Source organism: Arachis ipaensis, chromosome B06, assembly GCF_000816755.2.
Source record: "Arachis ipaensis cultivar K30076 chromosome B06, Araip1.1, whole genome shotgun sequence".
NCBI classification, from domain to species: domain Eukaryota; kingdom Viridiplantae; phylum Streptophyta; class Magnoliopsida; order Fabales; family Fabaceae; genus Arachis; species Arachis ipaensis.
The window spans coordinates 116719356-116745959 of record NC_029790.2 but is presented as its reverse complement, the minus strand read 5'-3'; the positions used below and the strand labels follow the sequence as shown (position 1 = coordinate 116745959).

The 26604-nt window shown below is 34.6% G+C and overlaps 2 protein-coding genes and 1 pseudogene across 6 annotated transcripts; 1 reads left to right on the top strand and 2 right to left on the bottom strand.

Moving 5' to 3' along the window:
• Nucleotides 111–10330, top strand: LOC107604858 (aspartokinase 2, chloroplastic). 5 transcript variants are annotated; one of them, XM_016306564.2, is made up of 14 exons: nucleotides 111–408; nucleotides 3723–4125; nucleotides 4360–4442; nucleotides 4579–4619; nucleotides 5272–5426; nucleotides 5545–5694; nucleotides 5818–5913; nucleotides 6174–6290; nucleotides 8392–8511; nucleotides 8609–8701; nucleotides 8785–8901; nucleotides 9127–9255; nucleotides 9438–9500; nucleotides 9927–10330. In XM_016306564.2, the coding sequence occupies exons 2-14, from the start codon at nucleotides 3727–3729 to the stop codon at nucleotides 10065–10067; spliced, it is 1704 nt and encodes a 567-aa protein (XP_016162050.1). In that variant the 5' UTR covers nucleotides 111–408; nucleotides 3723–3726; the 3' UTR covers nucleotides 10068–10330. The 5 variants fall into 5 exon arrangements, with proteins under 5 accessions (XP_016162050.1, XP_020960519.1, XP_020960520.1 ...); XM_021104860.1 differs by having other exon boundaries at nucleotides 3582–4125; XM_021104861.1 differs by lacking the exon at nucleotides 111–408 and adding an exon at nucleotides 2995–3416.
• LOC107647303 lies at nucleotides 14504–21945 on the bottom strand (annotated as a pseudogene).
• On the bottom strand, nucleotides 21892–26598 carry LOC107604859 (putative pentatricopeptide repeat-containing protein At2g01510). The gene is made up of 3 exons (XM_021104859.1): nucleotides 26466–26598; nucleotides 22048–24773; nucleotides 21892–21967 (listed from the first exon to the last, which is right to left on the bottom strand). Exon 2 carries the CDS (start codon nucleotides 24495–24497, stop codon nucleotides 22050–22052), a length of 2448 nt encoding a protein of 815 aa, XP_020960518.1. The 5' UTR covers nucleotides 24498–24773; nucleotides 26466–26598; the 3' UTR covers nucleotides 21892–21967; nucleotides 22048–22049.

The window sequence follows — 26604 nt, the reverse complement described above, 5'->3', positions numbered from 1 at the left end:
CGGCTTTCGGCTTTTAGTAAGTTCCGGTTTCCCCAAGCCACAAAACGGCGTCGTTTTGACGCTGGGTAAAAAAAAAAATGAAAAAAGGGGCTGAGGTAAAAATAACGTTGCTGGAGCCATTTCCTGAGTTTGTAGTCACCCCCAACCCTAAATTTCTCCTCAACCTTCTTCCCCACAAACGCCACCGTCACCTCCACCAAAGGCCGGAGTGAAGCTCACCGTCGCGTGTCGAAGCGTCACCGTCGCGGATCGAGGCAGCTCTCGCGGATCGAAGCGTCACAATCACCGAAGCATTGGCGTCGTCTGGTCCTCGGCTTAGCATCGTCGTGGTTGTCGTCTGCTTGTCGTCGTCACCAAGCGTTGGTCGTCGTCTGGCTCTGACCTTCTGTGTTCTCCGCCTCTCCCACGGTGAGTGCTTCACTGTTTTTGTTTTTCAATTAATTTTGTGTATTTGGTGTTGGTGACAAAAACTGTATGAATTGGGCAGATTTGAGTTCATGGGTTTTTGGTTTTTTCAATTAAATTTTTATTCAGTGAAGAATATAGGGCAGATTGGAGTTCACAAATTCAGATGCAGAGTTCTTCTGAGTTCTTGTTCTGTTGAGTTCTTCTAAGTTCAGTTTTAGAATTTTGCTATATAAATTAAAATTCTGCTCTCTTGAATTTTTATTTGAATTTTGGTATTTTGAATTTTGCTTAATAAATTTAATTCTGCTCTGTTGAATTCGGCTATATTGAGTTTTGGTGAATTAACCAGATGAATTGCTGAATTTAATGATGTTGATTGTCGTATGAATTGATATATTCGTCTGGATTTTGGATTGCTGTCATTTTGAATTTAGATGGAACAGCCACAAAATGGTCAGCATTCACAGCAATTGATATTTTTCTAATAAAATCAAAATGATTGGTAGAAAAGATGCTTGATCCCTGTATAATCAATAATCTTGAGAAAAGTAGAAAGGTTATTTGTAGTTTATCATTAAGAGAGAACTTTTATACAGGTCAATAAAACTAGACTCCAAAATCTTTCAAATCAGAGAACTTAAATTAGTAGCATTATAGATAGAATATAGATAACATAAAATGCACCCAACAAAATTTCCAAGTCCATTCACTAAAGTATTGAAGACAGCACAAAACCAAATCTATATATAATGTCATTGCAGCAACTCACAAGGACCAACATGGTAATAACAAACTAAACATGGTAAGATATATGTCATTAATATTGATTTCTTATTGAGTTTTCCTCCTATTTTATTAGATGGAGGAGACATGGAAGTTGAGGTGGATATTGTAATTGAATCCTCAAATACTTCTTTTGGTGGTACTTCTAAAAATGGTGGCTTTGGGTTACCTGTTTATGATGGAGACCGGAACACTTAATGATGATTATAACTTTTGATGAGTAGTGTTTTTGTTTTGTTGAAGTATTGTTTGTTCAATGTTGTTTCTTTTGGTTGCAAAACATATTGTGTTTGTCATTTATGTGAGTCGTGATTTTTTTTTTAGTTATAAACTTTGATATTTGAAGTTGTTTATGACTTTTTAATGATAAAGTATGGATAATTTATTTTGTGAAATTGTTAAATTTTGAATTTTATTAGTTTAGAAATGATTGAATTTAAATTTTTAAAATTATATATTGAATTTTTTATAATTTTACTCTATATTTAATTAAACCGGTTCAATCACGGTTCAACTCCAGTTAAACCATTGAACTATTAAACCAGTTATTCGACCGATTCGATGACTGGTTCGGTTCTTGCCACCTTGATTATTACTGAGTTTTAATTTATCCTTTAATTGTCTTCTTAATATTTAAAAGATTAACAAATTCAAATATATATTATTTTAAAAATAAGACTATAAAAGTATATTTTTTTATTAAAATTTATTAGAATTGAGTGTATTTAATTTGACATTCAAAGTTAACTTAGGAGGTGAGAATTATTTTACTCTTATAAATATCATATCATCATAAATTACGGTATCCCTTCATAAACCTGTATTTCAATAGGTATATTTTAAAAATAAAAAGTGGCATCAATTCTTATATTTTATTTTATTTTTTAGAATTTTGATTTCTTAAGAAAGGTCTTTAGAAATTCTTATATTCATTTTGGAGGAAGAGTGATTATTCCTATGTATTAATTTGTTACCACAAGATACTTCAAGAAGAGAGTAAAAGGTATAAAAAAAATATAGTAAAGTATCGTTTTTATCCTCAACGTTTGGGGTAAGTCTTATTTGTGTCCCTAACATTTAAATCGTTCTATTTGTATCCTTAACGTTTATAAAAATGATTCAATGTTATCCTACTATCAATTATACTAACAAATCAGATTATATTTTTCAATTATTCTCAATTAGGTCTTACTTGGATGTGTTCGATTTTAATATTACATATACTATTTGTGTTTAGATTCAATTATGTCCCTAGAAAAGTGAATTATGTAAATGTTGTAGGGATTAGTTTCAACATTTGATGAGCTATTTTTCGGAGTAGATCATCGATTCTATTCAAGACATTTGTATTCTACCTTCAAAAAGAGATTTTTAAAACTCAAACTAAAGCACTCATGATGTGTAATTGACAGCAGGATAACATTGAATCACTTTTACAAACGTTAGGGATACAAATAGAACGATTTAAATATTAGAAACACAAATAGAATTTACCCTAAATGTTGGGAACAAAAACGATACTTTACTCAAAAAAATATTACTGAATAGTTATCAAACAATTTGAAGTATTTTATACTCCTAAAAAAAGATGATAAATCACTCAAGTGCCAATCAAATTTTAAAAAAATTAAGAAATAATTTGCCTAAAAAGTAACTTAATATTAGAGAGTAAAAAAAAAGATTTTCTCAATACATTGAACTTACGAAAATTAAAAAAAAATTAATGTTTATTTTATAATTTTTTATAAAACTTCTCTTTAATAATATTTTTAAATAATGCTCATACAAACACTTATTGGCATGACGTTTTAAGAAAAAAATCCAAGTTAAATGATGGACCATTGTTACATGGCAACATTTGTGTGGATACTTATAGCGGTCCATGACAACACCAAGATTAATATTTAATAACTAATATAGTAATGAAATGAAATATATGATTTGGACAGAGAGAGAAAGAGAGTGAGTGTAAGAGAGAGAGAAAGTGCGGAGGGACGCCGCTGTTTCCATCCCATTCCCCACTTATTTTTCCCTCGCCATCACTTCACAACTTGACACACCTCAGTCAAAGCCGCCACCGCACACTCACCACTCACCTTTTTTCCTCCCTCTTCTCAGGGCCCCCAACAAAACGACAGTGTTTCAAAACCCTAACCTCTCATTTATTTTCTAACACACTCCAACAACTCCATTCTCACCCTCTCAACAAAGCTCCTTCATACAAGGTATCTATAAATTCCTAGAATCTTTCCCAAACTTTTTCTGTTAATGCGAAAAGAGTTTCTTTCGAGGGAAAAACGAAAATGGTTTCTTCTGCATTATATTTCGTTAAACTTCAATTGATTGTGTCTGTTATTGTAACTGAATTGAGTCATGGTTAATTCTTGCAGATCGAGCATTAAAGAGATGAAGCATTATTTGGCGGCTAACTATTGAATAACTTAAAGCATTATTGATATTTATTTTTCTTGATTTCATTTTCCAATTTAGTAAATTTGCTGAAATAACTTATTGTTAATAATCATGACAAGCGCTATGAACCTATGCGGTCATTATAACGGCACATTCGCTGCGGCTTCTGTGAAAGCATCTCATTGCCAATCTCACTTGTTGCCGTGTCGAATCGGATTCGCGGCGTCTGTTGCTGCGGCGGTTCCAATTTCGTCCTGTGGCGCAAGGGGAGGTTCTCGCAATAGGGCTGCATTTACTGTGAGCTGTTGCAAGGCAGCAACAGGGAGAGATGTTTTGGTTGAGGAGAACGACGTCGTTTCCGAAACGGAGAGGAGTTACACTTGTGTCATGAAGTTTGGGGGCTCCTCGGTTGCCAGTGCTGAGAGGATGAGAGAAGTTGCCAACCTCATAATTAGTTTTCCAGAGGAGAGGCCTGTGATTGTTCTATCTGCAATGGGAAAGACAACTAACTTGCTCTTATTGGTATTTTCTATTCCCTTTTCTTCTTTTGAAAAATCTTTATGGTAATCATGAACATGAAGCACTGATGAGTCTAACTTACATCTTTTAATTATTATTTGAATTTATGTTTATATTACTAATACATGAGTGGTACGGCAATAATTAGATGGAGTTAGTATGTTATCTTATTTATGATAAATCAACTATTAATGTTGACTTGTGTTTGTGAACCTTATACTTTTTATGTTTGGTTAGGCTGGAGAAAAAGCTGTAAGTTGCGGTGTTTCTAATGTTGATAACATTGAGGAGCTTAGCACTATAAAAGATCTGCATCTCAGGTAAGGGAAATTGATTTACTCAATGCTTTTTCCAAATCTAACTAGAATTTTGAGAAAAAAAATAAAAAATAAACAATAAAAAGATGTTTAAATTGACTACTACTTTCTCATTGGTATTCTGTATTTATTTACTCAGGACTGTGGATGAGCTCGGAGTAGACAGAAATGTTATTGCAAGTGAGCTACTTTCCAAACTAGATTAATCGTTGATTTGGTTGTATTTGATACCATTTATTTTATTAAACCCTCTTACAAGATCAAATTTCACTGATGATTCGGTGCTGCATTTATGTGCGATTCTAATGTGCTTATGGGTGTCAATCATGTATTTAAATAAAAGAGTTTATTTACAATACATGCTTTTATACTAGTTACTGCTTGTTTGGATATATAATTTTGTTTTGTGGTGTATGTTTTGGGAATTATGATATTGACATTCAATGCTTTATGAAGGTGTTGGCTAATTTAAAGGGCTTTATCTAGCACGATTGCTTTTTGATAATAACTCTGCCAAGAAATTTGTGAGGCAAATGGTGGTGTACCAATTGGCATCATGGATTGGCCATTGCATGAGTAACTTGGCATAGATTGGCATACTGGTTTTCTTTTATTGCATTGAAGCCATAATGATCATCATTGTAACAGGAAAAAGGAAAAACCATAGTTTGAGCTTGTTACATCTTTACGAAATCTTTATTTTATTACATCTACTTGTGTATTGAACTAATCGTGCCATTTACTTTCTTTCTTCTTAGTATCTTTGCTCAAGAAATTTTCATGTTTGAACTTGAATTTTTGCTGACTTGATATGTTATGTGGAAACTTCTAGAGCATCTTGAAGAATTGGAACAACTTTTGAAGGGAGTGGCTATGATGAAAGAGTTAACTCGCCGGACTCAAGACTATTTAGTTTCATTTGGAGAGTGCATGTCCACTAGGATCTTTGCTGCATATCTTAATAAATTGGGTGTTAAGGCCCGCCAAGTATGTTCTCCTTAATTGCAACTCATAAAGTTACTTCTGAAATGCTAATGTTGACAGTCCAACTATAGATCCATTTCATTGTAATTTGTTGATGAATGCTAATTTAATGGTTCAACAGTATGATGCCTTTGAGATGGGAATTATAACAACTGATGACTTCACAAATGCGGACATTTTGGAAGCAACTTACCCTGCTGTTGCAAAGAGGTTACACGGTGATTGGGTCTCAGATCCCGCGATTCCAATTGTTACGGGCTTCCTTGGAAAGGTTTTTGTGATGCCTTTCATTTTTATGTTTTTTCATCCTCTCTTTTGGTATGATAGTTTTTGGCATCGATACAATGGTTTGTAAAATTGGACATGCGATTTGTCATTTGTATTTTTCTTGTAGGCCCGGAAATCATGTGCAGTTACAACATTGGGTAGAGGGGGTAGTGACTTGACAGCTACAACAATTGGGAGAGCACTTGGGTTGCCAGAAATTCAGGTTTGTAATAAAAACTTCTGCATGTCTAAAGTGCGTTAGTGCCCTTAATTTATACATTCAAGGAGCTGTTGAGTTGACATGTTAATGTTAGTAATAATTCTGTTTATAGGAAGTGCAAGTGTCTGTTTTTTCTTGATAATGTAAAATACTAGCAGGAATTACTGCAAATTTTTACGAGTGAGAGTACATGAGTTTATTTTGCCCATTTATGATTGAATTGAGATAGAAAGGAAACAGATAATGTGGAGTTCTTTAAACAGGTATGGAAAGATGTTGATGGCGTTCTAACCTCGGATCCAAATATATGCCCACAAGCTGAACCGGTTCCATGTTTGACATTTGACGAGGCTGCTGAACTTGCATATTTTGGTGCTCAGGTATTGTTATATTCACCTACTTTGTTCTGTTGACAATATGCTATTTACCATTTCTCTCATTGCTATAAAACATTTATGGATTCTATTTAGTGTTCTTGGTTCTGCTTGGGGTTTAATCACATTTCTCATTGTTGTCATAAAAATCATGAGAAATTTTATTTTGTAAAATTTTATATTTATATATACTTCGCTAGGTTTAGATATAACAAGATTCATGATAGGACATTGTGGTTTTGACTGGCCCACGTAGCCTCCCCAATCTAGTGGAATAGGGTTTGGTAGTAGTTGTAGTAGTATTATATTTGCTAAACTAAGACAGCTTAGTTACATATAGGTCGGTTATTGTCGTTGTTTGTATATTTTTACTATTTGACATGATAGATCTTGTGATGTATTATGTAACTTCGCTAAGCTTGATTAAAGTAGAAATTTAATTCTACTAGTGTACAACTACGGGGTACTGGGTCCTCAAAATGGAGAAACTATGGAGGGAGGACCAATATACTAAAATAAATGCAACAATGTCGTTCAATCTCTCGACATATCAGAAAGATTCTATCTTCAAACTAACATGAAGAGACAGCAAATAACACCATAAATGCAATTCTTTGCCATAATTCTTGTCGGGGGCATAGGAACAAACTAGAAGATGCAGTCATTCTGCTTAGTCCCAACTCCCAATACACAAGAACCACATAACACAAGCAGCAACTTCTTTGAGTCTTTCTATGGCAAAACCTTTGGAAGGTATTGGCAGAAATTCAGAATCTTTCTTCTTAGCACAACCTTTGAAATGTATTGGAAGGACCTGATCCAAGGGGAAAATAGATACCAAATTTTCACCAAGAACTTAAAGCAATATATTATGAAACTAAAGTAGCTTCCATAATGTAAGCTAACTTGGCCATTGTTTGGAGTTAGACTTCCACATTTTATTAAGAACTGTGGGGTCCTGCGATTCTTCTGCATTAATAGTGCAATGAAGTTTTAACCTACAAATCCTGGGGCTTTGTTTTGTTGTTATACCAAATTTTCACTGGAGTATAAATTGGATGACATTGTTGTGAAATTTGGTGAACTTATAGGATTTGCAAAGTAATTAAACCATAATGAAATAAGTAAATAAAATATTTTATAGATAAAGTTGCAATTTTTCTTTAATTTAAATTTTATAACCACTTCTTCAAAAGTTATCTTTTATCAAATTCAGTTTTTTGAAATAACTTTTCTATAAGAATTCTTATCTGTTTCAAATTCATATTTGACTTTCCAGATCATTTGATTTCCTTGTCTTCTTGAGTAAAGGTAGTCTTGCTTTGCATCTATATTCTATACCATCATATGTATGCATATACAGTATGCTGTCTCCTGTGCTACAACACTTGTGCCTTCTGCCTTCTCTCTGATGTCTTTGTCGGACCTTCTTCCCCTTCTACCTCTTCCTCTATAAGTGGTGCATAAATGCCAAACTTCTTTCTTTCATGAAGAACATGTTATATCTTCCCTTTCTCTTTTTTCCCTCATCTTTTGGCAATAACTTGGGGAAGAGTCAAAAGCTTTCTTTATCTTCCTCTGGGTTTGATATCCATCTTACGTCACTAGATACCTGTTCCATGGCATAGTCCATATAACTCATTCAGCCTTGCTTGCTTCTTGTTGAAGAACTATTAATAAGCATCAGTTGTACAATGTTTCTATGATATGTCTCAAATTTGTAACTGAGGTCTCTATGCAAGGTATGTCATCAGTTATCACCTCTAAGAACTATCCTGAACAGCAGGATTAGAAGAAAAACATAAGTATAGACTGTATAGTAGTTCATTATGTGTAGCTAATTTTGAATGAGAACATAACAGTGTATTATTGTTGTAACTGCCTGGTATTCCTTGGTTAAAAAGGGAGGGGGGAGAGAGACAGGGGGACTTGCCCGCTGCAAAAGGAAAAAAGGGGGGGTTGGTTTACACGTCAGGTCTTTATTGGAGAATGCCATTGCCTAAAGAACTTTTTGGGAGTTTTTGCCTGCACAATTATGAAAAATAATTTATATGACTTCGCTTTGGGATATTGGAATAAGCTTGTTGGAAATATTTGTAATTTGCAGGTCTTACATCCACAGTCTATGAGACCTGCTAGAGAAGGTGATATTCCAGTAAGGGTTAAAAATTCTTACAACCCCAAAGCTCCAGGTACTCTCATCACTAAAGCAAGAGATATGAGCAAGGTTTGTGGAACATCTATACCTGAATAAATTATAAATACTATCATCTTAAGGATGACTTTGTACAACTATACTTAAGTTTTACTTTGTCCACCTACAGGCAGTCTTAACTAGCATTGTTTTGAAACGTAATGTGACCATGTTGGATATTGTTAGCACTCGCATGCTTGGTCAGTATGGGTTCCTTGCCAAGGTGAGAAAGCTAAAGCCTGCAGATCTGTCCTTTTATGTGATGAATACCTTCCTTCTTGTCTTCATATTTCTATATTTATGCAGGTGTTTTCAACCTTTGAAGACCTGGGCATATCTGTTGATGTTGTAGCTACAAGTGAAGTCAGTATTTCTTTGACGTTGGACCCATCAAAGCTTTGGAGCAGAGAACTAATTCAACAGGTGAGACATAGAGATGATCATCTCCATATCCTGTTGTTAAGTTACTTCCAATATTGTTGGTGTTACAGTGTTTAATAACTTTTTCCTCATGGTGTCATTTGACCACGTAACATACGCTACTTAGTGAGACAAGACTTGAATTATGTTGTATTTTACACCTATTGAAATATCCTTTCTCTGCCATTTTTGTATACCAGCCTTTGCGTAATTCTAATTGATTGTCAGTCCCTTAAGCAGGAACTAGACTATGTTGTTGAAGAGCTGGAAAAAATTGCTGTGGTGAATCTCCTACAAAATAGATCCATAATCTCTCTCATTGGAAATGTTCAGAAATCATCACTAATATTGGAGAAGGTTCTGTGTTATAATTATCCAACTTAATTGTGTTCCAAGAATTGTTGTTGTTTTGTTTTGATCCTGAGTTTTATTTTGTAATATCACTATCTGGGTCCTTCCACGTGAGCAGTCTCAAACTTATTTACAGTAGCAAGTTAATTTTTCACTTTCCTTTATTACTGATTGGCCTTTTATTGCAGGCCTTCCGTGTTCTTCGAACCCTTGGCGTCAATGTTCAAATGATCTCTCAGGGTGCATCTAAGGTATCCCTACCTTAAGAAAATGGTTTTTGTGTCCTTTTGACCCGTCTTTAGTGATCTAGAAATCATCAACCTTGTACATTTTTCATGCATATATAATCTTAGTTGGCATGAAACGGTGTTGACCAAACGTATTATGTCTTCAACTGGATAGCATGACATATGCACCAATGTTTTTTGGCTTTGTAGCATGGTGCTTTGTCATACTCAGGCTATGATTTACATATGTAAAAGTTATAACAGTATTCTAAATTCCTTTATTTATGCTCATACACACACATGGGGGAGGTGTAAGGGGTTTCTATAAACCCCTTCCAGCTTTAGCTGGTTCTTGAACCTGGATACACTTATTTTCAAGCGCAATAGTCTAACTTCATTCTCAAATGTTTTGTTTCATGTATTTTAACTTCGTATTTTGTTTCCCTGCAGGTGAATATCTCGTTAATAGTAAATGACAGTGAAGCAGAACAGTGTGTAAGGGCTCTCCACAAAACCTTCTTTGATAGTGAGCCCTCCCAGTTAGAAAATGAATGCATACAAGGGAATGGCTCTCATCCTGCAATATCATAGGGGAATAGCATACTTAAACCAGCAGCATATACGGGAATGGTTCTGTTCCTGTATAATATATGGGATTACTCCCAAATTTTGTTTGGATGAATTGGGCACGTTTGGTTTAGGATTTTTGGCGACTATTTTTTAGAAGCAGAAGATAAAGCAAGAGGAGCGTTAAGTTATTTTGTACTTTGATATTATTGTATTGTATGAATACTTCTTATTAAATTTTGAACGTTAAATTGTTTGGTTGTAATAAATAGGTTTAATTACTCGGTTGGTCTCTATAGTTGTGCGAAATTTTTAATTAGGTGTCTATTTTTTTCTTTTTAATTGAGTTTTTGCACTAATTTTTTTTTTTCAATTAGGTCCCTGTTGGTAGTAATTGGCTTAATTGTATAGGGATCTAATTAAAAAAAATTAATGCAGGGATTCAAATAAAAGAAAAAAAAGTATAGGGATTCAATTGAAAAAAAAATTGGTGCAGGACTTAATTAAAAGGAAAAAAAAATATAGGAATCTAATTGAAAATTTTACGAAACTATAGAGACCAATAGAGTAATTAAACCTAATAAATTTAGTAGTAGTTTTTCTCATAAAAATACAATTAAGTATATGGAGTGGGAGATATAGAGAGTGCGAAAATGAGTGTAAAGGGAGGGACATTTTTAATGAGTGTAAAGGGAGGGACATTTTTTAAAACTTCAAAGATAAAATTGTAATTGAGAACAAATAAGTGGTTACAAAATTTAAGCAGCATTATATGTATACATATTTTTTCCTTGTTTATAGGAACAGCAATCCTTTATTTGCTTCTAAGAAATAAAAAACAAAATTGTGATAACAAAAAAAAAAAAGACGGGTTTATTATGTGTTTTTACTTTCTCTTTTATTCAAATGATAAAAAGTTAGAAATGTATTCAATAATAACCAATGAATACAAAGTTACAAACTATGGAATTCGGGAATTAACATCAGAAGTGGGAATCTTCCAAAGGACACATCAAGTGAACTTAAACAAGAATTGAAAAGAGAACGGATACAGCTTAGAATGGAAGGGAAGCAGCAACAGTGCAAATGTGCAACACCAATCACTTCCGGTAGCTTAAAAAATATATGCAGATAAAGAAATGTTAGGGCCATTTTAGTCTAGTAATTTAACGATATTTTATTTTATATTTTTAAATATTACTGACGAATTGATAGTTAAAAATAATAAATTTTAATAGTCTTTTAGTATTTTTCGTATGCAATTTTTATTATTGATTTTAGTGATTGTGCGTTAGTAGTATAAACTAGCTTTACATTATCACTTGAAAAAAAATCATAAAAAAATTATTGATTAGATGCTTGCATACAATTTTTAGCATAACAGTGTTTATAAGTTAAATTCATTCCATGAATAGTTAATTTTTATAATAATTATGAATAGCAACTTTTTGGGCATTTTTTCATTTATAAAATAAAAAAAATTATTATTTCCCCCAACATGATTTTTGAACTTTAATTTCCTAAATACTATTTTTTTTTTTTTATATTTAAGCAAGTTCGCCGGACCGCGCAAACTCCATAAAAATTGGCAAGTTCGCCTAACCCCGGCGAACTCTATAAATTTTATAGAGTTCGCCTAAACCCCAGCGAATTCCCTTTTTTAAGTTTTTTCAATTCCACTTTTTAATCCATTATCATCATCTCCAAATAGTATATAAATCTACAAACAGTATATAGGAATACACAAAAATACACAGACAACAAGCATAGCTTCTTCAAGGATTTTTTTAATTTAATAATAACAACTATTGTTATCGTCTCTAAAAATACATAGAGAATAAGTCATATTTAACAAAAAAAATTTTAATTATAAATTAAAAAATAATTATTTTCCAAAAATAATTTACTTCAAATATATCAACAATGGTAACGATTCTTATCGTTTTCAGAGTACATAAGAGTAAACAAAAAGTACACAAATAACAATCCTTGTTATTTTTGAGAAATAGTTATTTTTTTAATTTATAATTAAAAAAATTCTTGTTAAATATTGCTTATTCCGGTATACCTATACATTTTTAGAGACGATAACAATGGTTGCCATTGTTAAATATGGCTTATTATTTTTTTAATTTATAATTAAATTTTTTTTTGAAAAAACCATACTTGTTGTCCGTGGTGAACAAGGTTGAGAAGAGGAAGAAGAGGGAAGAGAGAGAGAAGAAGAAGCAGGAGAATATTTTGAGATCTGGTACCAAATTTCAGAAGATTACGAACCCTAATACGTTAAAGAGAATTGCCAATTCTAAGCAGAGGAAGCAGCTTAAGGTTGTTCCCGATGAGTTTCTCAAGAAAAAGTAGCAAACTTTTGTAATATGTACTTCTATTTGTTCCTTACCATGAGGATTTCTATATTACCTTGCATTTTGATTTAGGATGGTGTTATTGGAAGAGAATTTTGTAACAGTTTACTTACTTTTTTTTAATATATGAAATTAGTAATTTTTTGCTTCTAAGTTCTGCTACTAATTCGAGGTTGGAGATGCTATGGTCCAATACTCCAATTTGTTTTAATGCTTTATCGTTCTTAATTAGATGTTTTGTCATTGATTTAGCCCCTGTTTTGGGGTTGAGAAATTTTGGCAGAAGTAAGAATAACTATAAGGTTACACAACCCAAATTTTATTGATTTCCTTGTTGAATTGACCATGCAACAATCTTGGGAGAAGATAAAATTGAATGTGAAGAACATAGGTCTGTTTGTATGCCTTCTGTAGATGATCGGTGTCGATTCTGCTAAAAATAAAGGAAGATGAAATTCACACAAGTAATTTTCAGAATTTTTAAAGAATAAAAATTTATTGGAGATCAAAGTGCCTAATCTGAAGAAATTGTTTGAGGGTCAATTGGGGTGTTTACTAAAAAAATATACCCAATAAATAACAAATACATTTCACATGCATTATGCCTCGTATAGATTGAAGGAGAGTTCTACATTTCAAATTTCCTGAACTGAAAGCAACTTTGGTTGAGAAACTTTCTTAAGAGACTTCTTAAGCTTAAGAATTTAAGTAGACTGATTGTTTTTTCTCCATATTACAAAAACCTACACCTACACCTAACCCTTCTTTCATAACTGTTTGCAGGGGAACGTGAACAGAGGTGTTTGATGGAAAAGAAAGTGAATAATGTGGATAGGGCGTTCCATTATGTGTATAAGATGCAAATGCAAGTAACTTTGATATTTTGATATGTTTATGGCTGGTGTTGTTTTTGGGTTATATATGTGGTTGAATTTGATCTGTTCATTAGTAGTGTAGTTTCTTGTTTTGTGTTAAAAATGCTTTGGGTCTATTTATCCTTGATGACTATGTTGAGCAGGATAAATAGTACTCATTAGTTATTTTCTTTTCTCTCAATTTCGAGTTGAAATTGTATAGAATCATTTTAAAAAAATTCATTTCAAAATTTAGAGTTTAGAATTTAAAACTTAGAATTTAATGTTCAAAATTTTAGGGTTCAAAATTTTAGGATTTAAAATAAGATTTATACTTTAGAATATCGGTATACCTGATACACTTGAAATTCTTCCTATTATGTATATGGGAATATGAGGAGGGTTGGTGTCCAACTTTTTTGTCTCCTAAAATACTCTTCGTTATGTATAATTCATTGAACATGTTTTCTCTAAAATTTGAACCCAATATCTTTTAGTTAAATTATAAACCACTTATCATCTCACCTAATTCAATTTTGTTATTTTCACGACAATTTTTTCTGTTATTTTTATACGTATTTAATAAATAAAAGAGTGAATCAATATACACGTTATTGATATACTAGTTATTACATCTAAAGGCGCTAAACTCCCTACATATTACAATTAGCAAACCAACTAATATAACTGCTCTACTGTTAAAGTGTTAATACTAAAACGAGCAACTGACTACACATCTATGATCTAACTATAGTCCATAGTATTAACTATATGCTACCGTATGCCAGCAATTAGGCCCTAATTATGGTTAGTTACATGGTTAGTTAATTCTGAATAAATTCAGGTGGTTATTTAGAAATTTCTATTAGTTTATAAGTCGCTGTAGAATCTTAATTTTATAATTTGGTTATAAAATCCAGTATCCTACAATAGTGCGTACATCGTAAATAAACCTGGTACTTGGCATCTTTAGAGGGGTTTCTATACGTTCATGAAACCTTGTAAACTATGGAGTTTTAATCAGCCTAATACAATTTACGTAGAAATCTTTTAAAACCCGTTGCCATGCCGCCATTGAAGTGGCAACTAATAAGCCCATCAACCTGCAAGTCACCAACATTTATATGCAAATAACTAAATCTTAATAGCTTACCAGCCTACCACAATCTACAAAAATTAAAAGAAAACAAATAAAACAAAATTTGGTATATAATAATTGGTTATAGTGCTATTACTATATTACATTCGTGAAACCCGCATTCACCTCTTATTGATTTGAACCAAGAATTATTGCACTGTTCTATTAAAAAGGAAAAAGAAAAATGGATGATTTCATTTTCGTTTTACATAGGGGAATGCACATCTGACCAATTAAAAGAGGAGGAGGTAAAAAACAAAAGAAAGAAAGAAAGCAAGACAGACAGACAAGACACCAACAGGTTTGGTTTCCAACATTCAAATTTCGAAAGTTGGAACTTCAGCATCAAAACCATGTTTGGCCTTGTATAATAGCCGAGGCACTATGTTTCCGTAAGGGTCACTTTCTCTTTTCTCCTTTAAATAAGCCAAACATTTCTCAACCTCGGATTCCACTTGTAAATATAGTTCATAAGATTTCTCTCTGTCTTTCAGCACATGCTCCTACCTGTCAAACAAACATAAAATATATCTATATATAAATTTAATCTGCCATAGTCAATATCATATAAATTTTTTATGTACTCATTTTATCTCGTATGTTAGAGTAACAGATCACATATTGAATAATTACCACCAAATTTCATGGCTTGAGCATACCTTTAGTTTCAATTGGTTTTCCAAAATAATAATAGAAACGGCCAGGAACTTTAGGCAAGAATGCAGGCATATGTACTTGTTGATTTGCCACCTCACCAGTAGCATCAGTCCTAAACTTTAAAAATGTCGGACATAAATAAGAATTTAGTTTTGATATGCAGTTTAAGAAGATTTTATGTGTATCCAAATACGTAATTATATGTGTAAGATGGCATCTATAGAAGGTTCAATAGATATAACGATATAGTTTACAAATACTAAGTTGTGACTCTTAATGTAATATGAATCATGCCACACAATGAACAACTAAATTTAAAAGGAAAATAAAAAAATGGAGATACCTCAAAGGGATAGACTCAGCTGTGAGCTTCTCTATTAGAGACTTGAATAAAGGAATGTTGACCAAGTCATCATAATCAAGAACAACCTGAAAAGACCAATGCAGGTTGGTGTTAATGGTATAAGTCCATGTTCAAGGCATCAACAGAAGACGTAGAATGAAATTAAAGAATGAACGTATTATATATCAGGAAACTCTTGACAAGAATGTTTTATGCAGGTGACGTATTTCCTGTATTCTAACTATTCTACAAGACTAAAACATCGTCAGAAATATATGAGAAGCTCATAGTTCTCATAAATCTTTAGGACTATTCAGTAATTTAAAATGAAAATGTTTATGTTTAGAGTTTAGTGATAGGTTATCAAATTAAATTCTTCTATTCAGTAATATATAAAAGAAAATGTTAAATATATTCCTTCCCACTAATTGCAAAGCCTTCATTATTCGATCCTCTCCACATTCAAATACACATGCAAAAAGTTCAGGGTGCAATTTTTATCTGCTATGCATCTTACATTGAATTTTTTGAATAATGTAGTATCACAGTATTTAAACTTCTTCAGTTAACACTTAACAGTCACCTGAAAAGTCAAAATCCTTGAAGTATAAGATATGATTAATGAATCAAAATTAAATCCTCCCATCATCCATAAACAATATGGTCATGCTTTTGTCTCCATGACAAGCACTTGAAGGGCACAATCACTTTGTAAAGTAAAATGATTATAGCTCGGCAAAGATCCAAGCTTACCTCAGCAAGATCATCTTCTCCAACAGTACCAATCCAAAAGGTACTATTTTAGCTCCGAATCAAGCTGCCATTCTAACAAACTAATTGTTCAGGCCAGAATAACTTGTATTCTTCACCCTGAAAATCATTAAAATGTTCAGTATATGTTTAATGCAAATATCCAAATATGCATTACCATATTAGCAAATATCCAAGTCTTACAAAGGTAAGTATCTAATAACAATGTAAAACTCTTACACTATCAAATAAACTCAAATAAATGTTTCTCAGCATACTGAGTTAGTGACAACTCATTCAATTCACATTTTCATACGCTCTTTCATGTCCAAGATGGTATACAAGCCAGAACAGAGGGAGTAAAACGAGCAATTGTTTCAATATGAAAGATGGCAATAACTTGTTGCCAAAAAAGAAAACTACATATTGGAATTTACCTTCCTGTGAAGAGCCTCGCGCATCCCTCCAGGATATAATAAGATATGAGACTTGGAAGACAAAAGCTTGAATAGGTTAGTTGCAGCAACAGGAACAGCACCCATAACTCTGAAGGAATCAAAAGAAGCTAAATCTGGCAGTAGTCCAGCATCATTTCTCCTAAACATCAATGGATGAGCTATCCCTCGAACAAGGATATCTCTTTCGGTCAAAATTCGAGAAACTAATGGACCGAGTTCAATTCCGAGCAGCATGTGATACCCAACATATATAACAATGTAAAACCCTTACTGTTGACTAAATCAAATCAAAATCAGATTCCTAATTCCTTTTATGAATCTTATGTAAATAGAATTAATTATAAATCTTTTCCTTTTTGGGTTTAGCTTAATTTTAGGGATTTTATGATTAGAAATCTTTCCTTTATTTTAGGCTAGTATTTTTTCCTTCTTTCCTATTTTCTAGTTATTTCTATTTCTGTAATTCCTCTATAAAGAGGCTGATTCCCTGTACATTTTATAATACAATACATTCAAACACTTCAATTTGGTATCAGAGCAGGATCTCTGCACTGTGCCTCTGATTTATAGCTATGGCTGACAGTTCCTCAGTCATTAATCCTGAACAGAAGGAGAACACCACTCCTACTCCATCAGATTTAAAATCTGAGCAACGGATACTAGTTAGTGGTGACTCCCATTCAGTTCAGATCACCACATTTCGACTCAATGGGTCAAACTACCTTAGGTGGTCTCAATCAGTTCAGATGTATATCCGTGGAAGAGGGAAGATTGGATATCTCACCGGTGAGCGAAGCCAGCCTAACATCACTGACTCACAATATCATGTGTGGGATACCGAAAATTCCATGGTGATGACATGGCTGGTGAACTCAATGGAGGAGGATATCAGCAGTAACTACATGTACTATACCACAGCCAAAGAATTGTGGGATAGTGTCAAGGAGATGTACTCTGATCTTGGGAATAAATCCCAGATTTATGAACTTACTCTAAAAGCTAGAGAAATTCAACAAGGGGGTGACAATGTCACCAAATATTTCCACACATTGAAGCGGGTGTGGCAGGATCTTGACCACTTTAATAACTACAAGTGGAATTCAGCCGCTGATGCCAAACACCACCAACAAACAGTGGAAGAAGGGAGGATATTCCAGTTTCTTGCAAGCCTCAACGTGGAGCTAGATGAAGTTCGTGGCAGAATTATTGGAAGAGCAATCCTACCCTCAATTGGAGAAGTATTTGCTGAAGTTAGAAGAGAGGAAACTCGTAGAGCTATGATGATGGGAAAAGGCAAGACTGAACAGACCTCTTTGGAGTCTAATGCACTTTTAGTGGCACCTGCTGCACTTAAAAGTTCATCAAATTAGAAGCACCCCTCCAATCTTTGGTGTGACCACTGCAATAAACCTCGTCACACCCGAGAAACCTGCTGGAAGATTCATGGAAAACCAGCACACCTTAATGGCAGCAAACCTGGTCTCAAAATACGCTCTACCCCAACTGCTCATGAGGCTGAAAAATCATCATTGAGTAAGGAACAGGTTGAGCAGCTCATAAGGCTGTTAAATTCCAGTTCTGTGTCTAGTACTCCTAGTGGTTCTTTGGCTCAAACAGGTAATTTTAGTATTCCTATGTCCCTTAACTGCACCTCAAACTTGAATGCACCATGGATTGTCGATTCAGGTGCATCTGACCATATGACCAGCCTCTCCCCTTTATTTAAAACTTATTCTCCTTGCTTTGAAAATGAAAAAATTAGAGTTGCTGATGGTAGTTTTTCATCTATTGCTGGAAAAGGTACAATTAAACTGTCCGAAAACATTGACCTAAGAAATGTCCTACATGTACCAAAGCTTTCTTGTAATCTTTTCTCTATTAGTAAAATCTGCAAGGATTCCAATTGTGCTGTGACATTCTTTGACACTCATGGTATTTTTCAGGACCGGACTTCGGGGAAGATGATTGGCAGTGCTAAGATGATGGATGGGCTTAATCACTTTGAGGATATTTCGGAGGAGCCCATCATCTCTGTACCAACCCAATCTGAGGAAGACGGCTCAACTGTAGTACTTCAGGAACTTCCAGGTAAATCTGAAATTGTCACTTCTAATAATAATTTGCCAATAGCCCTTAAGAAAGAAACCAGAACCTGCACCAAAAAGGTACTTAAAACCAGCACCAACCATCCTATTTCCAATTATGTCTCTTACCAAAATCTCTCTCAAAAACATCGAGCTTTTACTTCTAAAATTACAAATCTATTTGAGCCTAGGAACATAGAGGAAGCACTAGATGATCCCAACTGGAAATTAGCAGTGATGGAAGAGTGGCATGCACTCAAGAAAAATGAAATTTGGGAGATTGTAGATCTGCCACAGAATACAAAATTGGTTGGCTGCAGGTGGGTTTTTACCATCAAATGCAATGCTGATGGAAGCATAGAGAGGTATAAGGCTAGGTTAGTAGCTAGGGGATATACACAAACCTATGGAGTAGACTATCGAGAGACTTTTGCTCCAATTGCCAAACTCAGTTCTGTGCGGATTCTCTTATCTCTTGCTGCGAATTACAATTGGCCTTTACACCAATTGGATATAAAGAATGCTAACAAAAGTACATCCTAGATCATTTAAAAGAGACGAGATTACTTGCTTGTAAAGCTGCTGAAACACCTATAGAGTCTTACTTAAAATTGAAGCCAGCTGAACCAGAAAATGTAATGGACAAAGGGAGATATCAGCGGTTGGTAGGGAGGCTAATCTATTTATCCCATACACGTCCGGATATAGCCTTTGCTGTGAGCATGGTAAGCCAGTTTATGCATTCACCTGGTCAAGAACACATGGATGTTGTCTTTAGAATCCTAAGGTACTTGAAAGGGTCGCCTGGGAAAGGATTACTCTATAAAAAGCATGAACATCTTCAAGTAGAAGCTTATACAGATGCAGATTGGGCTGGGAATATCATGGATAGAAGGTCAACATCTGAGTATTGTACTTTTGTTGGCGGAAACTTGGTTAGTTGGAGGAGTAAAAAACAGAGTGTTGTGGCACGAAGTAGTGCAGAAGCTGAGTTTAGAGCAGTGGCTCATGGAATATGTGAAGCCCATAACTCTGAAGGAATCAAAAGAAGCTAAATCTGGCAGTAGTCCAGCATCATTTCTCCTAAACATCAATGGATGTCCTATCCCTCAACAAGGATATCTCTTTCGGTCAAACTTCGAGAAACTAATGGCTCGAGTTCAATTCCGAGCAGCATGTGATACCCAACATATATAACAATGTAAAACCCTTACTGTTGACTAAATCAAATCAAAATCAGATTCCTAATTCCTTTTATGAATCTTATGTAAATAGAATTAATTATAAATCTTTTCCTTTTTGGGTTTAGCTTAATTTTAGGGATTTTATGATTAGAAATCTTTCCTTTATTTTAGGCTAGTATTTTTTCCTTCTTTCCTATTTTCTAGTTATTTCTATTTCTGTAATTTCTCTATAAAGAGGCTGATTCCCTGTACATTTTATAATACAATACATTCAAACACTTCAATTCTTACACTATTAAATAAACTCAAATAAATGTTTCTCAGTATACTGAGTTAGTGACAACTCATTCAATTCACATTTTCATATGCTCTTTCATGTCCAAGATGGTATAGAAGCCAGAACAGAGGGAGTAAAACGAGCAATTGTTTCAATATGAAAGATGGCAATAACTTGTTGCCAAAAAAAGAAAACTACATATTGGAATTTACCTTCCTGTGAAGAGCCTCGCGCATCCCTCCAGGATATAATAAGATAAGAGACTTGGAAGACAAAAGCTTGAATAGGTTAGTTGCAGCAACAGGAACAGCACCCATAACTCTCAGAGAATCAAAAGAAGCTAAATCTGGCAGTAGTCCAGCATCATTTCTCCTAAACATCAATGGATGTCCTATCCCTCAACAAGGATATCTCTTTCGGTCAAACTTCGAGAAACTAATGGCTCGAGTTCAATTCCGAGCAGCATGTGATACCCAACATATATAACAGGTCCCTCTGAAGGAAGTCCAGCAAGGACCTTTACAATTGTTCCATCCTCCAAAGTTGACAACATTACAGGACTTGTCAGAGTGTTCAATAGCCTGCAAGCATTATAAGTGAAAGGGGACATGATTGCAACTTCTATTAATTAATAAAATAAAAAGAAAAGAAAGAAGATGAATCAAGAAAGCATGGTTGCACATCTGAAGATATAGCATAGATACATGATTTGACCAACTAAGATATTAGCAAGTTCAATCAAGTTTCCCACTTTGGAGTACCATATATATTTCTGATAGATTTTAAACTTTATCTCATATAGCATGAATATATACTCACCAAGACATCAACTTGACATGATAAGCTTGTTTAAACACTGCAGACTTGTTAACTGTGTTGATGCCTTATATGATCAACTTTATCATAATATTTACCTGTAAGAGTTCAGTACTTCTTTGAATTCCGTAGGTGTTGGCGGTATATAATCTGATACATAATCATGCTTCTTTACACAGCAGTAGAAAGAAGTTCCCTTGATGACTGTTACCAGGTCAATATTGCCTTCCTGCTAGCGGAAAACAGAGGCACCATATTAGGATCCATTAAGACTTTCCATAACATATTAGATATCTTTACTCCACAAGTACAAGAATGTTAGATGAAGAAAAACAGCAATGGAGGGAATCATACCAGGAATAGGAAATATCCACTGTCTGCAAATTTACATAGCTCAGAGTTAGCTAATAACTTACGTAGCCTTTCGCCTTCCTCTTTGCTAGGTAGTAATTCGTCTTTTTCACTAAGAGGACAAATGATGAACCTCAGTTTCAGTTTCCACATTCCAGAAAAAATAAAGGTGCACCAATATTTGAAGAATGAACAGAAGTCAAGCATTTCAGTAAACTTAGTTAATCTTAAGTGTTTTCATCAAGATAATGTTTTCAAAGTAAAAATCCGTCAACAAAGTTTTTACTTTTTTATATTTTTATTGAAAAAGAAAAGCATTTCTGCTAAGTAAACACGAAGTTATAAGTTAACAAAGTACGTATGATCCTAAATTACAACTGATATGAGATTGACAGTGTCAAAGAGTATGAACCTGGATAGTATCAAAGCCTGAGCTTTTACAGCATGAAGGCGTGAGTTGGCATATGCAGAAGCTGATCTAAGCAGCTTCAGCTTCCACAGAAGTGTTTCTTTTGGTAATATATCAGCAAGAGCCTAAATCTCTCAACAATAGACTTTCAATACTCTTAAGTGAAAAGAAAGCTCAATCTGAGAACTCAGAAGCCCGGATAAAGAAAATACAGGCATGTTCATCATGTGTTCCTGAAAACTTCAGGATGACCAACTTTTACAAAGTTTTATTTAAGAATAAGAAGTAAACAAGCAACATGATTTTGAATTGCAACCTACCACTACCAGTAGTCCCTACAGGAGCAGATTCCATCTCTGAAATGATGGAACCTACTTGAATCTCTCACTGTGATTTCCCTACCAACTATCTTGGATATTGCCTTGATTGCAGCATGGCAATTTGTACAAGCTCTTATATTCTTCATTACTACAATCGGTGACCCTTCTGAGGTGCTGATCAGTGCATATGCAATGGCAATGCGTTCACTGTGATATTTAAGGGATTCTGCCTTCAGTTCGTTATCCTCATTGTGAAGGGCACAGCTTAAGTCAGGCTTGTACCCTTCTTTCTCCATTTGCTTCTCCAGATCATCAAGCTTCCTTGTGATCTCTTTCATCTGTGGGTGAGACTTGTTATTTGCTGAAAAAACATGAGTTTTGTGTTTGATTTCGACCCAACTGTAAGCCGGCACTTTTCTAATTCCTCGGCTTCTCATGGCCGTCTTCACCTTCCCTACATTTTCCCATTCACCAATTTCTGCATATATATTGGCCATGCTAACATATGGAGCAGCATCTCTGAGCTCCTTCATGCTAAATAATTGGTCTGCTGCTTTCTTTGCCAACTCTTGATTTTTATGGATTCTGCAGGAGTTTAGAACTGATGACCACATTATTTCATCAGGTTCAAAAGGCATCTGAGCCATCATTTTCACTGCCTCCTCGAATCTCCCACTCCGACACAGCATATCGACCATTGAAGTATAATGCTCTCGTTTAGGAGTAACTTCATATATTTGAGTCATGGAGTTGAAGTATTGCAATCCTTCTTCAACTAGACCACAATGGCTGCATGCACACAGCACACTAAGGAAACTAACAGCATTTGGTTTCAGACCTGAATGAACCATTTGTTCAAATGACCTAAGAGTATTTTCACCATCTCCATTTTGTGCATAAGCTGAAATCAGTGCATTCCAGGAGACTGAATTCCTAACTGGCATCTCTTGAAACATTTGAAGTGCATTTTCGATGGATCCACATTTCGCATACATGTCAAGCAGTGCACTCCCAGAAAATACATTTGAAAGGCATCCTGATCTAATTATGTGTGAGTGTAACTGCTTTCCCAGAGCCTGTGAGGCTAAATTTGCACAGGCTTTTAGGATGCTGGCATAGGTAGCTGCATCTGCAGTCTTTTCAGCTCTTTGCATCTCAATGAATAGCTTTATACCTTCTTCAGGGTGTCCCTTCTGAACATTACCCGAGATCAGGGCTGTCCATGGAACTGAACTTTGAAGAGCCAAATTTGCAAAAATCCTATTTGCTTCCCCAAATCTGTCACATTTAGCATACATGTCAACCAAAGAATTCCCAATCATATTGTCTGAAATGGCAGCTGTTACAATAGCCTGGGAATGAATTTGCCTACCCATTTCCAGGTTCAATGCATTTGCAGCCATGCTCAGCAACGTAGCATATGGGAATTGCCTTCTGTTAAATCTAGTGAGGTGTAACTCCCTGAATAGTTCAATAGATTCTTTGAATCTTCCGTTCCACACATAACATGTGATAAGTACATTGTAAGAGATGCCATCCAACTCTGGCATCTCATTAAAAAGTTTCTGTGCTTCAGCAACCCGGTCATGCTTCGAGTAGAAATCAAGCAAAGCATTTGCCACGAACACATTCCACACAAAATTAGTCTTCAGCAGAAGACTGTGAACTTGTTGCCCAAATTCTATATCATCCAACTGTATCCCACAACACAAAACTGTAGCAAAAGTAAATTCTGTAGGCTTAAACTCCAAATCCTGCATCCTGAAGAACAGGTTTAAGGCCTCATGATTCAACCCCTCTTTTGAATACCCTGCCATTAATGCATTGTAAGTGACAGAATCCTTCATAGGCATGTGCTCAAACAGCTGACAAGCTAACCCGAGGCTGCGGGTTTTACAGTAAGAATCAAGCAATGAGTTGGAAACTACCATGGCCGAATTATGCCCCAACTTAACGACATAGGCATGAACCTGGGTTACTTCATTGACAGAATCGAACTCAGTGAACCCAGATAAGAGAGTGGAAAATGTAACATAATCTGGTTCAACTCCATGCCTACACATCTCAACAAAAAGACCAAAGGCTTCACGAAACCTATTGTTCTGAGCATAGCCGCCAATCAGCATTGTCCAGGAAACAGCATTGCGATCATCCATGCCATCAAACAAGTTAGTTGCAGTGGCAAGATCGCCAGATTGTATGTAACCCATGATCATCATGTTAGCAGAGAAAGTGTTTCTGTGAGGCATTCCGTCGAACAGTTTCCGAGCACGGCGCAATTCGCCACGTTGAACACAGGCCCTGATCAGGAAATTGAAACGGCATGTTTGGGGCATGAAGCCTGTCTTGATGATGGAAGCGTCTATGGGGGTTCGGACATGAAGGTGCGGTTTTGGATGTGTCAATTTGGCAAAGCTTCGGCATGAGATTTTCTTGGTACATGCTTTCATGTCATTAGGGGAAGAAAAGAAACAACTCAAACTACTAAGGGTCAGGATTCATTCAATGACCCACCCATAAATAATTTCAAATGTACCCCCCCAAACATTCCCTTTTAGCAAATTCCTCAACATACCCCTATTGTTGATAAAATTGTTCCAATAATTGAATTTCTACTGTCTGTAGCAAGCTTATAGACCAAAAGCATTAAGTGAAGAACAGATTTTCACCTTTATAACTGCATTGATTCCTCTGTGCGTTACTTTGTATTATCAATATCTCGCCATCTGCAGAAGAGCAACAACTTTAATCCTCTGATCTTATACAACTCAAGAACTCACACATGCAAGGAGAAAAAGGGGATTAAAATATCAATAAGTGCACTGTAAGTTCCAGATTTCTGGCTCCTAGTTATTGAGAAACTGTCTCCCAGTTGATCCACAAAAACGTCTAAGTCAGACAGTTAGACCAACTGCTTAGGTATAATGGTGTATTATATTAATAAATTAATTCTTGAACACAATTAAAAGAATCTAATATAACAGGTTTATCACAATATAATTTTTGTTATTTTTTAACTTATTTACTAACTACCTTTTGCTTGCTAATAAATTAATCTCTGTGTAGAATAATAAAGGATTAGACAACAAAAGATGAGGATAAGCAACATTGCACACAGAAATGACAAAGTAGCCATTTGTAAATCTAGGATTGCGAACAGATCCCCATTTAACTAATATCACCTGACATTTCAAATACTAATTTCAAAAAACGTTTGATGTTTTTGTTAAGTAACTCATAAATAATAACTCACCAGATCCATTTAGAACAAGGTTGCGAGAACCGACCCAGCATTGAACCGATCAAGTGAGAGGATCAATGGTCCAACCGGTGTCAAACTATGGTTGAGCCGGTTTAATTAAATATACAATAAAATTATTAAAAATTCAATATACAATTTCAAATATTCAAATTCAATGTTTTCTAAACTAATAAAATTCAAAATTTTACCATTTCACATGGTAACTTGTTCATATTTTATCATTAAAAATTCACAATAAATTTTTTTTAATTAACTTCTAAACTGTAATCAAGCTCAATTGCTTGACAATCAAGATAAGCACTCCAAGAGAATCAGAAGAGAATGGTGATGAGCACAAGAAAGAAGAGAGGAATTCTTGTGATATAAGAAACAAAGAAATGATTTCAAAGACATATCTCTTTTTACGTGTACTTGATTTGCTGCTCTTACTTTTTAGAATTATATTATTTTGATTTCACCTCCATTTTTTTTTGTCCAAGAATGCAGCGCAGGGGAAGGACTCTTTTAAGGTAAGGTTGAAAAATTAACATACTGCTTGCCTTATTCCTTTCCTTTTTAGTACAATGCCACCCTTTTTATTAGGAAATCTTTTTAGAAAGTGTTTATTTATTAAAATAAAACAACTAGAGATTTTGTCACCAAAAAAAACAACTAGAGATTTTGCAATTGAAATTAGAATTGAGAACAGAATTATTGAGGATCAATACACACGGATCATATTATTTTGAACTAAAAACCGAATAACTAACTAACCAAGAGTCTAACACTCTTCTATCATTCTTTCTTGAACCGAATCTTGTTCGATTACATTTGTATCCTCAATACTAATCAAGTATTCAACAAAAACTCAGAATCCAAAATCTTGTCAGCATCCAAAGCCAGAGAATCCAAAAAAAAAAACTAAGCAAAGAATCCAAACTAAATTCAGAATCACATCAGCAACAATCCCAACTCAGAACACAAAATTATTTCAGAAAATCAGCAACTCAGAATAACAAAATTATTGCAGGAAATTTAACAAAACACCACCAGCCATCATCCATCAAAATTTAACAAAATAAGCAAAAATTAACAAAAATTTAAAAAAAAAAAACTCAGAATCAGATTTCAGCAACTCAGAATCAGCAAAATTAACAAAATAAGCAAACATAAATACCAGCGGCGAGAGAGGAAGGGAAGTGACGGCGAGGAAGGAAGGGAAGTGAGCTCGGACACAGAGAGAGGAAAAGAGAGAGGGCTCGAAGACAGAGGCTTCACGAAGAGGACAGAGAAGACGAGTTCAGCGCCGACGACGA

Excerpts from the sequence above, each read along its gene's own strand:
- LOC107604858 (XM_021104860.1), top strand. The coding sequence starts at position 3,715 with ATGACAAGCGCTATGAACCTATGCGGTCATTATAACGGCACATTCGCT. Across the intron at positions 8,902-9,126 it reads GCAGAGAACTAATTCAACAG|TCCCTTAAGCAGGAACTAGA; the intron begins GTGAGACATAGA and ends ATTGATTGTCAG. Across the intron at positions 9,501-9,926 it reads TCTCTCAGGGTGCATCTAAG|GTGAATATCTCGTTAATAGT; the intron begins GTATCCCTACCT and ends GTTTCCCTGCAG.
- LOC107604859 (XM_021104859.1), bottom strand. The coding sequence starts at position 24,497 with ATGAAAGCATGTACCAAGAAAATCTCATGCCGAAGCTTTGCCAAATTG.